Genomic DNA, 17385 nt, shown 5'->3' with positions numbered 1-17385 from the left:
GGAAATAAAAACACACTCATGCCTGAAACTGTCTTTTACAGCCACACACTTTTACTGCTCGCCACTTGGGCACCATCACAGGAGGAGTCATGGTTGAGCGCTTGGCTTGTGGGCACTCTGAGTTGAAGGAAGGGACACTCTTCTCATCTGGTTAAAAATCCAGATTTTCTAAATCAGCACAGAGGTTAGAACTGATCAAACAGACATTTCAGCCCTCTGAGAAGCTTCCACGTCTCACATCATCCTGCCACAACAGCCCAGTCCACCCCCCCTCCCACCCGCTTCATCATCATGTCAAGTCATAGTACTTTGACCTTGACAATTATTGTCCAGTTTACAGGTTTATAGCATGAAATAGTTCTTGAAGCACAGGTAACACTTTGTGCTCAGCCGACTCAAAGCTCTTTAGCAACAGCATCAAAGACGAGCATGCACTTTTTAATAAACCAGCTTTTTACGGCTGCCAGTGTGTATAGAATTTGTTTGCAGAGACCAACCTATACAGAACATATACGAGAAAAAGAGACACACCAGTGTGGCTGGGTGGGGTGCTTGTTGAGTGCACAATGGATGCATGCGGACTTTGATCTTGTGTTGTATTGTGGAGGTTTCCAACAGCAAATCCATTCACTTCAGGTTATAAAAACAAGAGCAGGGAGGCGTTAAGCAAGAGCTCCAGGGACCTTTATGGTTGTTCTACAAATGGAGGCCAAAGTTGCCCAGAATGGAGATAATTATCACTACACTTAATCCACTGGACAAGGAAGAATATGCTGTAAAAGCCAGGTGTGCATTAGCCTAATGTTAGTGACAAATGGTCTAAAAAGATTATTGTATCAGCTTTTCTTACTGGTGTTAGCCTACATTATCATAACTTTAGTTTTTTTTTTTTTTTTTTGGTCTGTTAATGAAGTGATGAACACAGTTAAAAGTATACTGACAAAAAAAGAGAAAAAAAAACAGGAGAGAAAAGAAAAAGATTGATCAGGGATTAATGACCTCGCTCCATGTCAGCCATGCGCTACTAATTAAATGCTATGTTTTCCTCAGAAAGGGCAGAGATCTCTATATTTCCTTATCTGGGATATATTAGTTTGCCAGGAAATTTACATTGTGACCCATCTCAGAAATGTGCACGTGTGTTTGTGTTGGGTGTTTTGAGGGGGTCCAGTAAAATGAAGCTACCTGCTCATGGACCACAAAACAGGAAATGGAAGAATTGTGAAGTTAATACGGAAAAGAGAACTAACTTCCTGATGCAATGAATGCATTATCAAAATAAAAGTGTAATAGTAACTAACAAGCAAACTTGGCTTGTTTACGCGTAGATACTGACACACACCAAAATCAAGTATTCAAATTATGGAATAAAGTTACAGGTTAAAGCATATGCCGTACATGTTAAGGTGACTCCCGTGATTTTTCTTGTAGGTCTATTAATACCAAGCATCAGAGCAAACATCCCACATGAAAAAAAGACATATCAACAGTTTACTCTGCACATCCAAATCATCCATAAATCCATATTTAGGATATCCCAGGAGCTTTCTTATAACCCCACCCTCAAACAAAAAGGTGAATTTTACACACAAGATACTGGCATATTTCCATGCATGTAATATTCAAAGCACTGTCAGGATAAACCCTTTTGTATTTGCTTTTTAAACCAAGAGCCTCTCCTCTAGCAGCATTATCCGTTTTTTAATTTGGGCCAACAGCAAAATTGAACAGGTAGATTGCCATCAAAGTCATATGTCCCTCAACCCTTTTATTAACCTTTTTTATTTATTGAAAAACCCACTGAACAATAGTATAGGAATGATTAATAAACTTAACTTATTTTTCACTAATTTAATCGAAATATTGTCCTAAATATGTTTTTTTAATTAAAGATTAGTGGAAAGCAGTATAGTCTCAGCCTGGACCGCCATTATCCCAACTATGACGGCTTTTATTTTGAAACCCACTGACCGGAAACCTGGCAGTCACTCTGGAGGGCTTCACGTGTGTGGATGTCGGGAAGGTGGCTGACAGGAAGCGGGCAGCGACGGGAGCAGAAGCATCCATAATGAGCGCGGTGCTGCTGCGCTGTTCGCCCCGCCGCCTGCTCGCAGGATTCGGCTCGGTTTCCGCTTGTCGGCACAAACTCGTCACACAAGCAGCAGCGATGCCTCAGCTGTGCAGCCTGAGAAAAACGATACACTATCAGACGGAGGAGAGAGGACACCCCAATTCTCCGGACTACCGGATTTATTTTAGTAAGTTAATCATCGCCAACATGGAGGAAACCGTGTGTGTCCCCTGCATGTCAGGTTTAGTGCAGCTCAGTGCCAGGGTCGGGTGTCTCACAGGTAACCGCAGCTCGACCTCCGGGTCAAGGTAAACGTTTGACCTTAGAGCTACGAGCGCGACATGGCTAACGTGCTACTGTTAGAACTTAGCTAGCTTAAGAGAGAAAAGCCCGCCAAAGTTAGCGTCCAGGTTCCAGCCAGTTTAAATAGTGCACGAGCAGAAACAAATGAATTTCGCTGTGTAGCCTCACGTGGTCGTACTTCCTGTTTGGCGATCACGTGGGCAGTGGCGACACAAAAAACCCTCCATGAAAGAGGAAACTGGTATTTCCTCCTGAGCAGCAGTAACATTGAGCCACATATCAGATCACATTGATCACTTGTATTTATCAAAATGAACAAATTTAAAAAATGTGTTTTATTCAACTAATGGTGCTGATTGTAGAATATGAGAAGTATTAGCATAAAAAAATATCACATTCTGCTCCAATATGGTTAATGTGACTAATTTGAATGAGACTGCAGTTGTTTTCATGCAGCTTTTAAAGGCACAGTATGTCATTTCTGCTGCTATGGGTCTGTCAATAAAAACAACAAAATAGTTTGATGATGTTGTGAAAGAGCATGGAATCATGGGAGTTACTGCCCTCACTGTTAAATGCTTATGAGCAACATAAACAATAGTAAATAACAGAGTAGCTATTACCTGGTTCGCTGACTTCCTCCCTCACTTTGAGGCATCGTTTGATGTTTCTTTGGAAGTTAGAGTAACTAGAGGGGGCAAAGGGGATATGACGCCACCAACAGGCCACCAACTGAAATGCATCGTTACTTTGAATAAAATTAAAGATTTCGTTGGGTTTGAACATTGTCGGAAACATTTGGGATAAGTGCACGACTCAACACAAGTTATCACTTGGGTCTAGTCATTTTTAGAAATTTTATTGCAGAAATGCTGCATATTCTGCTAATGCTACTAGCATTAGCATTAATGTAAATGTGCCTAATACAGCAAATAAATCAAAGATAAGTATATTTATCAACAAGCCCCTAAACTGAGAACACATGTTGTAACTCACAGTGCTCTGGAGCTTTTCAACCGTCTTCCTAAATGGATAAGGTTTGTTCTGTTGTCATGGCGATAAACATGACAATTGAGCAAACTGAGATGTGATTAAACGTCCTGGAAGAAGCTTGTAAGTGAGAGAGACAGACAGAGAAACAGTGAACTTGTTGGTTATTTGTACGTAAAATGTTGCACTATGACAAAAACAACCGCACTTATGAGAGGGCACGTCTGTAGTCTGTAGAAAACATACCAGAGTTCTTGCAGTAAAATTTGAAGCCAAAACATGTTTGTAATGATTCTTTCTGCTATGAACCTTTTTGCGTTGCTTGACACAAATCGTTCAAAAGACGGTAAAAAACTAAAGACACCAGAGATAAAGCCGTTTCTGTATGTAGTATGATCTCTCTATGTAGGACCTCATTGTGACATGTTTATATGTGTGCAGGTTTTATTTTTTGACTTTTTGTTTTGTTTTGTCTTAGAAACGTCTGAAGGAAAGTACGTTTCACCGTTCCATGACATTCCACTTATAGCAGAGACAGAACAGGTAACTCTTTGATAGCAGTGAGTTCATGACTCCATTCATCATATTAAAAACAGCAATTCACTGATTTGTGTTTCCTTTAACAGGACAGTAATGTGCCAGCTAAAAAACCCAAGAAGAATGAGAGTGAGGTACTATCATATTCAATTATCTGGTGTCAGTTTTAGCACCTGGAAGCATCCACCCCAGCGTGCACTGTACATACCTTTCTTCTGTACTCTCAGGTGCTCTTCAACATGGTTGTGGAGGTGCCTCGATGGTCAAATGCTAAAATGGAGGTAAGAAGGCTGCAGATACAGAACCTCACGTTAGAGACAACAAACTAGTTGATCTGATTATTACACTTTACAAAGGCTGACATTGAAATGTTTAAGTAATAACATTGCAGCTATGCATGAACAGGTATGTCACCTTTAATTTAGTGATGATACGTTTTCCAAGAATTGAACATTGCAGTAGCTTAAAGCTGTTTTATTTATAATATGATGAGCCCCTATATTGACGAAGCCAGTTGTAGCAGACAGTAGTTACACCCAGTTTCGCTTTAAGTGCTTGACTACAAAGTCTCCAGTTAGGATCCAGTAGCCTGAAGATGCTGTTATGCAGCTAGCATAGCATTAGCCAGAAGCTAAGGCTTTGGGTGTTGCTAACCCAAAATAAATCAAGTATACTTCAGCACTGGAAAATGCGTTCACCTCCACATAAATACACACTCCTACACACACCTCCATAATGGCTTTCATTTCCAGATTGCAACTAAGGAACCTCTGAACCCGATCAAACAAGATGTAAAGAAAGGAAAGCTCCGGTATGTTGCCAACATATTTCCCCATAAAGGTTACATTTGGAACTATGGGGCTCTCCCACAGGTGAGGAAAGCGAACGCTATGAACGATCTGCGTTACATCACAACTGTCATGAAGACTTTTTGCAAGATGTTTTGTGCACATGTCCTTCATCCTCATGCTCTGTTGATTTAATCCTAGTTTGTAACTGACTAATAACTGTACTGCAGTTAATTTTTTTAATTATACACACAATTCAGTGTGTTTCTGCCCATGAATGCCTTTTTATTTAGTTGAAATGTTTGTGAAAAAATTTTGATTTGTCACGTGTTTTCAAACTTTTTTTCGGAAAAGACATGGGAGGACCCAAACTACACAGACAAAGACACAGAGTGTTGTGGTGATAATGATCCCATTGACGTCTGTGAGATCGGCACTCAGGTACACACATTAATTAAATAAGCGGTGGATGTTTTTTGCTGCCTTTATAAACGCTGTTCGAAGATAACTTGTTGATTGATTTGACTGTTCTACAGGTGTACTTTCCGGGTCAGGTGATCCAGGTGAAAGTACTCGGCATCTTGGCCATGATCGATGAGGGAGAAATGGACTGGAAGGTCATCGCCATCAATGCTGAGGACCCTGATGCTCAAAACCTAAATAGTGGGTGTTTCCCCCAGATCAATAACAAACATGATGGCTTTATGAAACAAGTATTAATGAAAGTAATGCAGAGACTTTTAAGCCTTGCTGCCAAACTAGTCTGCAGAACCTGTCAGATCTGCATTTGACCACATAAGGTATTAATGTACCTGCACTGCACTTTTCAGGTTCATGTGATTGAGAAAAGTATTGGAAATAATATTCACAGAAAACCTTGAGAAGTTTGGCTGCTCAGAGAGTACCAGCTCTCTGTAGTTAAACACTAACTGAGAAAATACCCGATGGAGTTTCTGTTGTCAACACGGCTTTGTTTACATTCAGTGTTTCTTTCCAAAACATTGTGGATGTCCTTAAGGGCAAACATGTTATTTACAGTATTTGCAAAACCTGTTCGTCAATATTTTTAAGCCTGCGTTCTCAGCTGCAACCTTCTGCTGCTTTAGCTCTGATGGGACTTTGCTACTTTTTATAATCCATTATAAATGAATACAGAAGCAACATTTTCTTATTTTTCATTAAGAAATGTGTATGTGTCAGCAGGATACAGATTCATGTTTAATTGATTCCAAAACAAATAAGGTGCAAGTTGGTCCATTGCTCTTATTCTGTTTAATGTGTTTGTGTTTTCCTCAGGCATCGAAGACGTCCGCAAGAGCCGGCCCGGTCATTTAGAGGCCACTGTCGACTGGTTTAGGAAATATAAGGTGCCTGATGGAAAGCCCGAGAACCAATTTGGATTCAATGGACAATTCAGAGACAAGGTAGTGAGACCTTTGTAAGACCAAATACAGCAGATGGATAAGACTCGACAGTTTGTACACTCTGGGTCGCAGTCCATTGCGTTTCTAGCAGCTAAAACTGAATGGTCTCAAATAAAGCGCTTCTCAAGAAATCCAACTATCTTTTTCTCTCACATTCTTTGTCCTCCTGCAGGACTTTGCCGTTGAGATCATTAAGTCCACCCATGAGCACTGGAGGGCACTAGTGCAGAAGCAGACGAACAGTGGAGGAATCGCATGGTGAGCTGGTGGAGGTGAAACCCCTGCAGCGTCTATGTGTGTGACGCACACGTAATGAACATTTCTACTTTTTTCTTTTCTGTTCAGCAAAAATATCTCCTGCTGTGAGAGCCCTTTCAGATGCAGTGAAGATGAGGCCAGAGATGTGGTCCAATCGGTGAGAACTTCCATGTGCTGTTGTTTCACAGTGATGATAGTAAGCACAATAATGGTATATGAAACTGTATTGGGTTAGGTTTGGTAATTGTCATGTATAACATTCGACACCCCAGGCCCCTGCATTTGGCAGCGCACGTCCTGTGTCTCCTGAGGGTAAGTTAACAACGACATACCTGCACCAGATTTGGTTTATTTGAAGTTTTGTATATTTTAACACTTTTTTATGTGATTCTAAATCTTCTCTTGCACAGTGGATAAGTGGCATTTTGTCTGAAGCCCTAAAGACAATATGGAAACCAACAAAACGTCTTAACGTTGTATGAAGCAGCTGCATCTTTTGTATGCAGCTGCATTTATTTTTGCTAAGGACTCATTTTCAGCAGTTTAAAGTGCCATCTACGTTCACCATCCAATAATCTGTTATAATAATAGCATTGAAACAAGATCTGTGCTTTTGTAATGTTGATTAAAGAACCAGGAGTGAGATGTGTTTTGTGTTTAGCCTTGTTTAAAACTGAAAGTCATGCTAATATGCTCTATTTTGCGCTTTAGCGGTTAATCAGTTTGTGCTTGTAACCACAAGCACAACACAGTTTGTATGTAACAAGCCATGGCTTCCTGTTTGGGCAAATAAAAAAAATAAAGTGTGAACATGACATTTCCAGTTTCATCTGTAATTACACGTTTAAAAACTTCAACATGTGGACAGTATTGCACAGAATTTGGATATTAGTATTAACTTGGAGTAACAAATCAAATTGCTTTAAATAAATATAAATTTTATTAAAAAAACACCCACATCTCAGCAATATCAGGAATGATATAATAAACAGCTTTCAAATAAACTGCATTCATTACATTACAATACTTACAGTATTAATACCCATCCTTAATTCCATTTTTTGTAGCATACCAAACTTCAGGAGAACAAGGGAAGCCTTAAAAAATAAAATGACAGGCAAAAAGTTGCACTTTTTTTTTTTTATACCTTTAGTGTCTAACTGCAAAAAGACCAAGTGTGCATCAACTGCTAGCTTAACCTTTGAGCTGAGCACATATAGTGTACTAGTTAAGCCCAGAAAGTCATTCAAGTAATGTTGACTCACTCAGAAACACTCTGAAGCATCTTCAAGTATGGCTATGCTTTTAACCCGCTATATCTTAGACACCTCGGCTTTCTTATCCTCAGCCTGCTACTGTAGCTGGGTCCTGTACAACGAAATTCAACATTTTTATGTAGATTTATTTTATAAAACTGAAACAGTTAAAAAAAAAAAAGGAAAAGAAAACTAGAATTCTAATATCTGAGCGAACAGGATACTATAACTGTAAACATTGTCGCGACAGTGAGCATAAATGTACAAAGACTTCCTGGATAATCTAACCATGATCATTCTCTCAACCTGAAAGAGCTAAAAGGATGTTTAAAGATATGACGAGGATTGCTGATAGAGGAGCTGTGGGTCAATTTGACAGGACGAGAAGAACTTACATCGACATCAAAGAATGAGTTGTATTCCTGTAATACAGGTTCTTGGTATGTACAATGTGACATAATTTATTATTTTTTTTAACACATTTACAATCTGTTTAAATAAAACATTTTGTAATTCTTTATTACATATTTTTTTCCTGAAAAAGAAATGAAGTGCTTTCAGAAAATGAATATGTTGAAGAGTGGGGTAAGTTGTTGCTATAATGACAGTCATTCCATTATATATCGCATTAATTAAATCAAATAGACACGGAGGAAAAATCATACAATTGCTTAGTGGTTATAAATAAATTTAACTATACACAGGCACAAAGATGTGCAACTACGTTAATAACTGCCCTGGTCTTGCCTCATAGCAAAAGCAAATACATTGCTTTTTATTTAATCAATATCATACTTTCCCTTTAGTCAACTCAGTGCATATATGTTCAAATTACTTTTAAAACCTTACCACTGTCCTGCTAGCTAAAATATAGGTAAAAAGAATTGCAGGAAAGCATCTTTTTCCTCGCAAAATAATTTTTGTCTGTGTGAAGTATAGAGTCGGATTCAGGATGCAATGGCAAATACCTGAATGAGAAAAAGACAAGATGAATACAGGCGATGAAGATGTACACAAAGTTGAAATTGACATTGAAAATGTCCCTGATTTTACAGTAACATCAAAGATTCAAATTCAAGTAATACTTTCTACCAGATTGGTGAGAAAGTAAGAAATGAACTTGTATGCCTTTTGGTGGCCTGAAGTTTAACTGTTATTAACATTTTGAAAGTAATATACAAAGGAAGAAAGAAAAATATGTTATAATCCTATTGCCAAACTAGTTTTGAGGTATATGACAGGTTTGTACTGTACATTATTTAAAAGCCTTCTCACTGCCCAAAGAGTCTCACATTGTTTCTAGTAGGTTGAATAGCACCTCATGATATAAAATCAGTTGAAACCCAAAGAAATACAATGAAATAGGCTGTTAGCATTCTTTACAACACAAAATCTATAACAGTAATTCCAAAAAGGGAACTTAACTTACTGTACAAATCTCACCTGTGTATCTTACAGTTAGATTGCAATAATTAAAGACCCCACAGCAAGCCAGCTGCCCTCTGAAACTGACGCTGAGCTTACCCTGTTTCATGTTCCTCAGTGTATAAAAAGCACATTTACTAAGCACCACAGACATAAAACTACATGTAATATTCACAGTCCAGGTTTGTTAAATGAACCCAATGTAAGGAACATTAAAAACAGTCGCTGACAACAAAGTAAACCTGGAAAAAAATAAACCAAACACATAATTTTTTTTGCCTCAAAATGTTAAAAATGCACCATTAGAATGGCTCAATTTACAGTATAAATGACATAGGAAAGTGAAAGAGCACCAACACAATGATAGTTTTAAAAAATCTTTTTGCATGAACTTGAAACAGTTTCATGGATTGCTCATGCAACCCACTGTTATAAATTCATCAATTTCATTTTAGTGATGCTTAGAAATGAGTTACTCTCAATGTAGCGATATAACCAGATTTTATTATTTAAATTTATTACCAAAACATTTAACTTTACTTTAACATTTAACTCTTATTATCAAAAAGTGCTCGAAGAAACACTGACTTGCCAAAAACCATTATGATGCAGTTGATTTGACAGTGGGATATGAAATTTTCAGTGTCCTGTTGACGTAAGTCATTGAGTGTGTTCTGGTTATAGTGTGAAGGCATTTGAATTTAAATAAATGGTAATGAGCACGCACTTTAGCACCGTGAATGTTGTCATTTACAAAGTCAGTGTTTTATGCCAAGATGACATCTCCAAAATTTTTTAAGAAAAATAAAGCCAACAAAAATGAAACTTTGTTTCCATTAGAAATAGGTCCTCATGTATCAGGCTGAAAGCACCAGAGATTTTGACAGTGTGTATCTTGCAAAAGTTGCCAAACAAAAATAAATACATCCTTAGTAGGGTCAACTAGTAAAGCTTGATTGTTAAAGAGGTGAAAGACCTGATGTGAAAGGTGATTTATATCTCATCTGATCACAAGTTCCTTGTTCAACGCATCACTGTTGATAACCATACGGATGGGAAGGAGTGTAAAGATGAGGCCAGTGGTGCTTGTTGTCTTTGTCATAAATAAAGCACCTTCAATTGTCTTCTTCATGAATGTTTTCTACACAAACTGACTGTAAGGCCCTGTGACCTTGGTGAAGGCGTACGGAGATGTACTGACATAGGTGTTCGTTGTGCACGACAAGGACCCCTCCATTAGTGCCTGGATAAAGCGCTTGTAAGGAGGCTCCCCGGTGGCTTCTGATGACTCTGAATGCTCACGCTTCACCCCCTTCTTGCTGCCCTTGCTAGGTGTCCCCTCACCACCATTCCTTTCTGCATCTTCCTCCTTCTCTCGAGCCTTCTCTGCCATCTTGGCTTCCCACAATGCCAAACCATGCTTGGCCTCATTCATATTTTTGTGCTGGTAGAAGACCAAGGAGATGCGTGTTGGGTGGTTGCGGTCCGGGTTTTTAAGGGGCGTTGTGGCGTGAAGCTCCCTCTTTGCACACTCAATGAGGACTGAGCCGTGGCTTGGTGCTACTGCTACTCCACCAATGTCAGGGTCCAAGAAGTTGTGCTCATTGTCTGACCACATCTCAGGCTTTTGTGGGGTTGTGGGTGTCTGTGGTGTTCCAGGCTCCTGCTTAATTTCAGAGCCCAGGCTCCCATTAGGCAGACCTAACCCTGACTGTGTTTCAGGGTTTAAACACCCACCACTTAACTGAGCAGAGAGCATCTGTGGGCGAGGCATGCCCATCTCTGTCTTGATTTGCATATGGAAAGGATCTTGACCTGGGGGTAAGATTTGAGGGCTCCGAGACAGGTATGGATTTGGGTATCCTCCAAACTGATTGCCTTTGCTCACAGCAGCTGTATAGTCTAGACCTCCATGGGCTGACGGTGCTCTTGAGAGAGGGTCCATGAACTGGGGATCAGAGGCTCCATTAGGGCCATAAGGGGCATAAGGTCTCATGGGGTGAACTGGCCTCATGCTGCAGGCATTGTAACCATTGACCTGTAAACCTGGTTCACCATACCTTGGTGGATAATTGACCCCATAACGTTGATGTACACTGTACTGCTGCTCTGAGTAAAGCGCTGGCTGCTGTTGTCGATACACGTCCAGGTGCTTTGGGTTTGAAGCATAGAATGGATGATAATTGTCAAGGGGCATTCCTCCGTTACATTGATAACCTGGGTATGGACGATTTGATCCATTGATGTAGGAGTTTGGTACATGGAGCGGGGAGGGGTAAGAGCTAGCTGGTGTTGGTGGCTGAGGGGGATACGTGCTGCCTGGCTTGGAAGTGCTTGGAAAAGACCCAGGGTGGTTGGGGAACCTGGGATAGCTGGCTGTATTTGTTGAGCCAGGATACGGGGGGAGAATGCCCTGGTGCTGTTGTTGTTGTAGTTGCTGATGATGGGCCCCAAAAGGGTGTGTTGGCTGACCTGACTGAAGGGTTGCCCCCATAGCACCTGGAATATATCCTGGAAAACAAAAACCACAGAAGTTAGAGACCTAAGCAGCAGCGAAGAAATTACACAAGTCTCTAATATGTCTTCAGTGTCAATTCAGTATGTTAGGAACATGTCAAATAAGATATTTAATATGCAGTATATGAAATGCTTCGGAACAAATGTAACCTACCTGCCATAGGAGTGCTCTGAGCAGTATGCTCATGAGTGCCAGCTTTTGACTTGGCCAGGAGGGCCTTCTCTGCCTTATCATTAGCGTTGTCAAGCATGGCATTCTTGTTGGCAGCTGCCTTCTTAGCATCCAGCTTTTTTTGCCGGCAAGACTTGGCGGGTTCCGCAAGCATGCGCACCTGACGGCGGAAGGCACTGAGGACTTGAATAGCACCTGACTTGATCTTCTCCTGCTGACCCTCCTCACTGCCAAATTCATCAGTACTGGAAGCCTTGTAAAGAGGCAGTACATGGAGCTGCTCATCATCTGGTATTTTTCCGATCTCCCGGTTATCCTCTCTTGTTAATGTACACACCTGGAAAAACAGGCTGAGTTAAATACCCTTTGTTGGGAATGTCATCAAAGTTAAATAACAAATGTAATTCATGTCTGTTTTAAAGCCATGCTTTGATGAGACATTAAGGCATAGTTTGATGTGTAGTTTGTGTCTGTATGTATTCCTCAAACAAATGCAACATACTTGGAAAGATATGTATACATTTCAAACAAGTTCTACTTACCACAGTGCTGCCACCCTGCATGTTATGGAGGTCTCTGTGAGCGTGGGCGCAGAAGTCCAGACAAGCAGTGACCCCAGAGAAGGGGCGGCCGTCCTTGAGCCCCAGACGACAATCTGGTGCCCTGTGTTCATGTTCCACCTATGTCAAGGAACAAAAGGAGGTACGTTGAATACAATTTTAAGAGTTTCTGATGGTCAATAAAGAATGTTGTTCGAAAATCTGTACAGAACTACTTAGATACTCTCAGAAATAAACCATGCACAGTCTAAGTTTTGATCTTTTATTTCCTGTAATTAATTCCTGTGTGCAAGTTGCATTGCACATCACATTTTATTAATGTGTATGTGTGACCTAAAACCATGCTTGGTTTAGATTCAGTCTGAAAATCAGTTATACTTTTGAGAAAAACAATTATCATGAACACAAACTATTAACATGGCAAGCAGTCTATACAAAGTCCAGATATACTCACTTGGTTTCCATACGCTTCAGGTGCCAAAGTCTTATACAAGGGACCCAATAAGGTTGCCAGACTTTGAAAGTTGTGCTCCACTTTTTCTTCCTGAAAGACAAAAATTCCCAGTGTTGTCACTTTAATCAGCATTTTATTAAGGTAGCCATGGTGCACACACAGATTAATATTTTTTGCTAACATGAAATACCTCTTTCACATCATCTCCTAGTAGCTTGAATTTTCTTGGTATTTTGCTCCGGGCAAACTTGCAGCCATTGTAGTACATACTCCAGGAGCACCCAAAGGAGAAAGATGCTCCACAGGCGTCAGGATCTAACCCCTGGCATGCACAGGTCCTCCTTTAAGGGTGAGGACAAAAATTTGATTATTAGCCAGAATTGATGACTGAGGATGAAATTGTGAATATTTCTGACATGATACACAGAAACAAGTAATGATTTTGGCTTCAGTTCTGCAGGGCCTGTGGGCCAGATGTGACTTCTGTAGTGCTGTCACTTACTCCTCATTGAGAGCACAGCGTCTCTGGGTGAGGGTTCCATGCTTTGTCAGAGTTTCACTTAGCTCGAGGTAGAGGCGGTCAGCCAGGCTGGGCAGGATACCTTCCCAGACCAGGATTACCACAATGATGCAGGCTGTGTCACATGTGTGACCAGTACGTTGTCGCACCAACACCAGTAGCTTTTCTTCTACACTGGATCGACGAATCACCTGAAACATTACAGGTACAGGAATTTGTTCAAATGAAGATAATTAAGGCAAATTCAAGGGCAGATGATTTGCCTACTTGCCAAAATGATTCTTACCCATTTCGCTATGGGGCACCCCTGTGTGCTTTTCCCTTCCTTGCCGGTGTATATTACCTTCTCAATCCTGATGGCACGACCAGTTAGACCAGACCTTCAAATCAGAATCAGAGACATTAAAGTAAACACAGGTAAAATAGTACACAGTGGCTATGTAACGCAGTCCATGTTCACAGTAGTTTTTCAAGAAGTCAAATTTGTGGTTCACCTTTTCTCCATCAACTCCCGTATACTGGCAACACTAGGCGCTGACCCCAAGTGAGTGTAATATGGGCCCTCATCCTTCTCACTGATTTGTTCTAAAAATCATAAAGGAGGACACATTAATATTTACACACACACTGATCAATCATGTTTCACAATCAACCTCATGAGACTCACCAACACAATGGCACGATGCAATGTCATATTGTGTTTTCATGGGAGTATCCAATAAATTCTTTATAGGAGTGTCCAGTAGCTTCATAGGAGAGTCCATAAAGCTTTGTAGGAGGTGTTCCTTCTTAGGGGTGGAATCAGGTGGTTTTTTTAGAGTGACATTGCCTGAGACAGCTGCTGATGATTCCACTCCACTCAGGTCAGTGTTGGTTGACAGGATTGTGACAGGCCCAGAAGATTCCACCTTGACTCTATTTGATGAATTGATGACCAGGGATTTCTTCTCAAACACAGGTGAAAGCTGGTACTGCTTCAGACTTTGTTCCATAGAGGCCAAGATGCTTCCCTGCCTCTTGCTTTGCTCGCACAAGGATTGTTGATTCTCCTGCTTGACTTGCATTCTGCCTATGCCTGCCTCTCGCATTTGTAACTGCTGCTCCTGCTGCTGTGAACCAGGCAGCTCAAATCTAGGTCCGTTTTCAATTTTCACATCTCGCAGGCCATGTTTGGGTTCACTAATGCTCTGAGGGGGATGGGGAGGACCTTGGCGCTCCTGCTTTTGCAACAGGTGCATACGCAGGGCTGCGTGCCTCTGAAAGTCTCCGTGGGTACTCACAGGTCCAAGAGGTAGTCGAGGTCCTCTTTGGAACTGAGCGCATGGTATCTTCAGCTGCTGTTCAGCTTTAGGATAGATCTGTGTTGATACCTGTTGGTTTAAACCGCCTTGTGGTAAATGAGGTTGTGACTGTGTAGAGGTCTGGGAGATGTCCGCATTGATGGGCTGCTGGCAGTGGTTGGTAGGCCGCTGTGGTTGAAATTGCTTGAGGTTACTGGTGCCTGAGTTTGGTGGATACTGCCTTTGATGTTGTTGTAGTTGTTGCATCTCTGTTGTGTTATTGTAACTGAACCTTGTGTGGTTGCTGTGCTGGATGTGTTGACTGTTGGATTGAGTAGTATTGTTTCTAAGAGGCTGGGTGGGTTGAAGCTGCTGCTGACCTGGCTGAGGCTGACTGCGAGGTCTGTAATTGGGAGACTTGAGTTGCTGCCCTTCAAATTGTGGTGGGTGGGACAAGGGACGTTGAAGATGACAGTGCTGTTGTTGCTGCTGTGGCTGCTGTTGCTGTGTTGCTAAAAATCCAGGTGATAGTATATCCTGCAGGTCAGGGTCTTCACACAAGTGCTCTGACTGCATTTGGGTGTGGTAGCGGCTGTCTGCCTGCTGATTTTGGGGGTAGTTGCACTGCTCGGGCATTTTCTGGGGTAGAGACTGATGCATTTGTGGTGCTTTAGAATTTGATTGCTGCCACTCAGGGGCAGTGTTGTGCTGGGCTGGAGCACAGTGTGTTTGGGCTGGGAGACAGTCCTGCTGTTGCTGCTGGAAGCTGTTAGACCCCTGGCTGCTATCTGTGAAAACTCCCTGTGTCTGGAATCTTTGTGCTGGATTTGGCTCCAACATCTGGCAGTGAACCTGGGGGTTAGCTGTCTGCTGCTCTGACGGAGGCTTAGCAGGGAAGCCCCTCCACATGTCCTGCTCTTGTGCCTTGGATGACGGGCCACTTGCTGGTTGCTGCTGGGAATGTGAAGAGTTAAGCTCTATCCAGCCTCTCTGGTGGGGAGTCGAACATGATAAGTTGGCTCTCTGCTGAGATGTGTTCTCCATCCCGTTTTCTAGCCCAGTATGACGTGGCTGCTGGAGACTGGGCCCCATGGGTACCGTCTCAGCTCCACGTGGGTTCCCAGCATTTTGTTTCAAGGTTTGGGGTTGAATCCCATATTGGTGGCCCATGTCAGTGCCATGGTGTTGATGCTGACCAGACCTGGGTTCCTCAGTTTGCCCCATCTTCTGTAATCCAGAGTTGGGAAAGGACCCATATCCACCTGCCTTTGCTGCTTGATGAGCATTTTGCTCCAGAAAGGAGTTCTCATTAAACTCCTGGTTTGCTTTCGCATATAACCCTTTAGGATTTGTGTCGTCTAGATAACACTGCGCTCCATTTTGATGTTGTTGTGAGCTATTGGCAGTATTTGTTGGTGGGACCATGCCAGGCAGCTGACCTTGAGACATCTCCTGACCAGAGTAAGATGGTGGTCGCTGCTGCTGCTGCTGCTGCTGCTGTTGCTGATGCTGCTGGTGGTCTGCTTCAAAATTGTTGGAGTATCCATTCACTATATAGTTGACTGAGCTATAATTGTTGCCTCCTTCAACATTGCCTGACGCCCCAGGCTGCTGTTGATGTGAGTCAGGCATCTGGGCTGAATTGGGCAATCCTGAGGTTGAAGAGGGGGGCTGAGCACCTTCACTGGGCAGCTTATTTGCAACTGAACCATTGACAGCATCTAGCTGTTGTCCAGATGTTTGTGGTGCAATTGACACTTGCTCAGGATAATACTGAGACAAAGTTTTCTCTAAAAGGTCACCTGGAGTACTCTCTATGGTTGAGGGGGGTGATACAGCACCATTTGGAATCGAAACTTGCTTGTTCCTTGGTAGACTGAAAATATCTCCATTAGGAAAATTACAGTTCCTCTTGTCTAACTTAATCTCTGTGTGTTGCGTATTGCATTCAAAATCTGTTGCCTTTGTCAGCTCAGGAAAGTTGTCTTCCAAACTGGAGCTCATGTTGTCATTTCCTTTAATTGCAGAATCTACTTTAAGTTTCTTGGGCTGGTGGACCAGTAAGGACTGCTCGGTGAGTGCATGCTTCAACTCTCCATTCATCAATTCTCCATTCATCATATAGGATCCTTGATCGAACAGCCCTTGCACTGAAGCAGGGCTGTTGCAGTTCTCCCTGTCTCTCTTCATGGAGTTAGCACCTGTGCCGGGCTTGTAATGGTTCCAGTTTGTATCCCCAGTGATCTGTAGCGAATCTCCTTCTGAAGACTGGCCTCCATTCTGGAGTTTGTGAGCGATGTTGTGAGATGTGCCAAATTGTGCTAATATCAGACTTTCTTCCGTCTCATGTCTGGCCTGTTCTGTTTCCATCTGGCCTGCTCAGAGTCCATCCACGGGGCTGCCCTCTGTCCTTCCTGCAAGGCACAAAGTGGGAGGAAACTATTAGGTGACGTCATTATTTAAGCAGAGTTATGCCTTGAAATACAATGCTATGCACTACGTTATCATGCTGATGGGAAACTTTCATTTTGACTTGTGAAATGATGCTCTCTTCACACTAAAATATGCTTAACGTGTTTGCACTGAAGGTGCATGGGGTCAGGTCATACATGTGTCAATAAATGCAATATAGTGTGAACATGCAACGTAGCAAATGTGTCCCTGGTTGTTTTGAAGAACCACCCCGTCAGCTTTGTAGTGTACATGTGGTACGACCATCCCCCAGACACAGGTGGCCAAACAAATAGGACATTTTTATATGTCTGACACCCAAAGTGTACCAAAAAATAGCAAACCATACCATGGTATTGGTACCACCAATGATGCCGTA

At 41.9% G+C, this 17385-nt stretch overlaps 2 protein-coding genes across 2 annotated transcripts in view; one reads left to right on the top strand and one right to left on the bottom strand.

Annotated features, from left to right (window-relative positions):
• The first annotated feature begins 1990 nt into the window (after positions 1–1990).
• Positions 1991–7188, top strand: ppa2 (inorganic pyrophosphatase 2). Its single transcript, XM_041964204.1, has 12 exons — positions 1991–2258; positions 3843–3907; positions 3991–4035; positions 4129–4182; positions 4654–4773; positions 5044–5130; positions 5226–5352; positions 5986–6113; positions 6286–6371; positions 6459–6528; positions 6644–6683; positions 6782–7188. Exons 1-12 carry the CDS (start codon positions 2069–2071, stop codon positions 6802–6804), a joined length of 1035 nt encoding a protein of 344 aa, XP_041820138.1. The 5' UTR covers positions 1991–2068; the 3' UTR covers positions 6805–7188.
• A 109-nt stretch (positions 7189–7297) lies between these two features.
• Positions 7298–17385, bottom strand: part of tet2 (tet methylcytosine dioxygenase 2) — a 28816-nt gene continuing 18728 nt past the window's right edge. The window contains exons 2-10 of the mRNA XM_041964193.1: positions 13943–16969; positions 13770–13860; positions 13562–13655; positions 13258–13466; positions 12946–13096; positions 12756–12845; positions 12284–12421; positions 11724–12078; positions 7298–11563 (exon numbers count right to left, since the gene is read on the bottom strand). Of these exons, the coding sequence (XP_041820127.1) occupies positions 10194–11563; positions 11724–12078; positions 12284–12421; positions 12756–12845; positions 12946–13096; positions 13258–13466; positions 13562–13655; positions 13770–13860; positions 13943–16925 (5481 nt within the window). The 5' untranslated portion in view covers positions 16926–16969 and the 3' untranslated portion in view covers positions 7298–10193. The remainder of the gene's footprint in view (positions 11564–11723; positions 12079–12283; positions 12422–12755; positions 12846–12945; positions 13097–13257; positions 13467–13561; positions 13656–13769; positions 13861–13942; positions 16970–17385) is intronic.

Source organism: Chelmon rostratus, chromosome 3 (genome assembly GCF_017976325.1).
Source record: "Chelmon rostratus isolate fCheRos1 chromosome 3, fCheRos1.pri, whole genome shotgun sequence".
Taxonomy (NCBI): Eukaryota; Metazoa; Chordata; class Actinopteri; order Chaetodontiformes; family Chaetodontidae; genus Chelmon; species Chelmon rostratus.
This window is presented reverse-complemented; position numbering and strand designations above follow the sequence as displayed.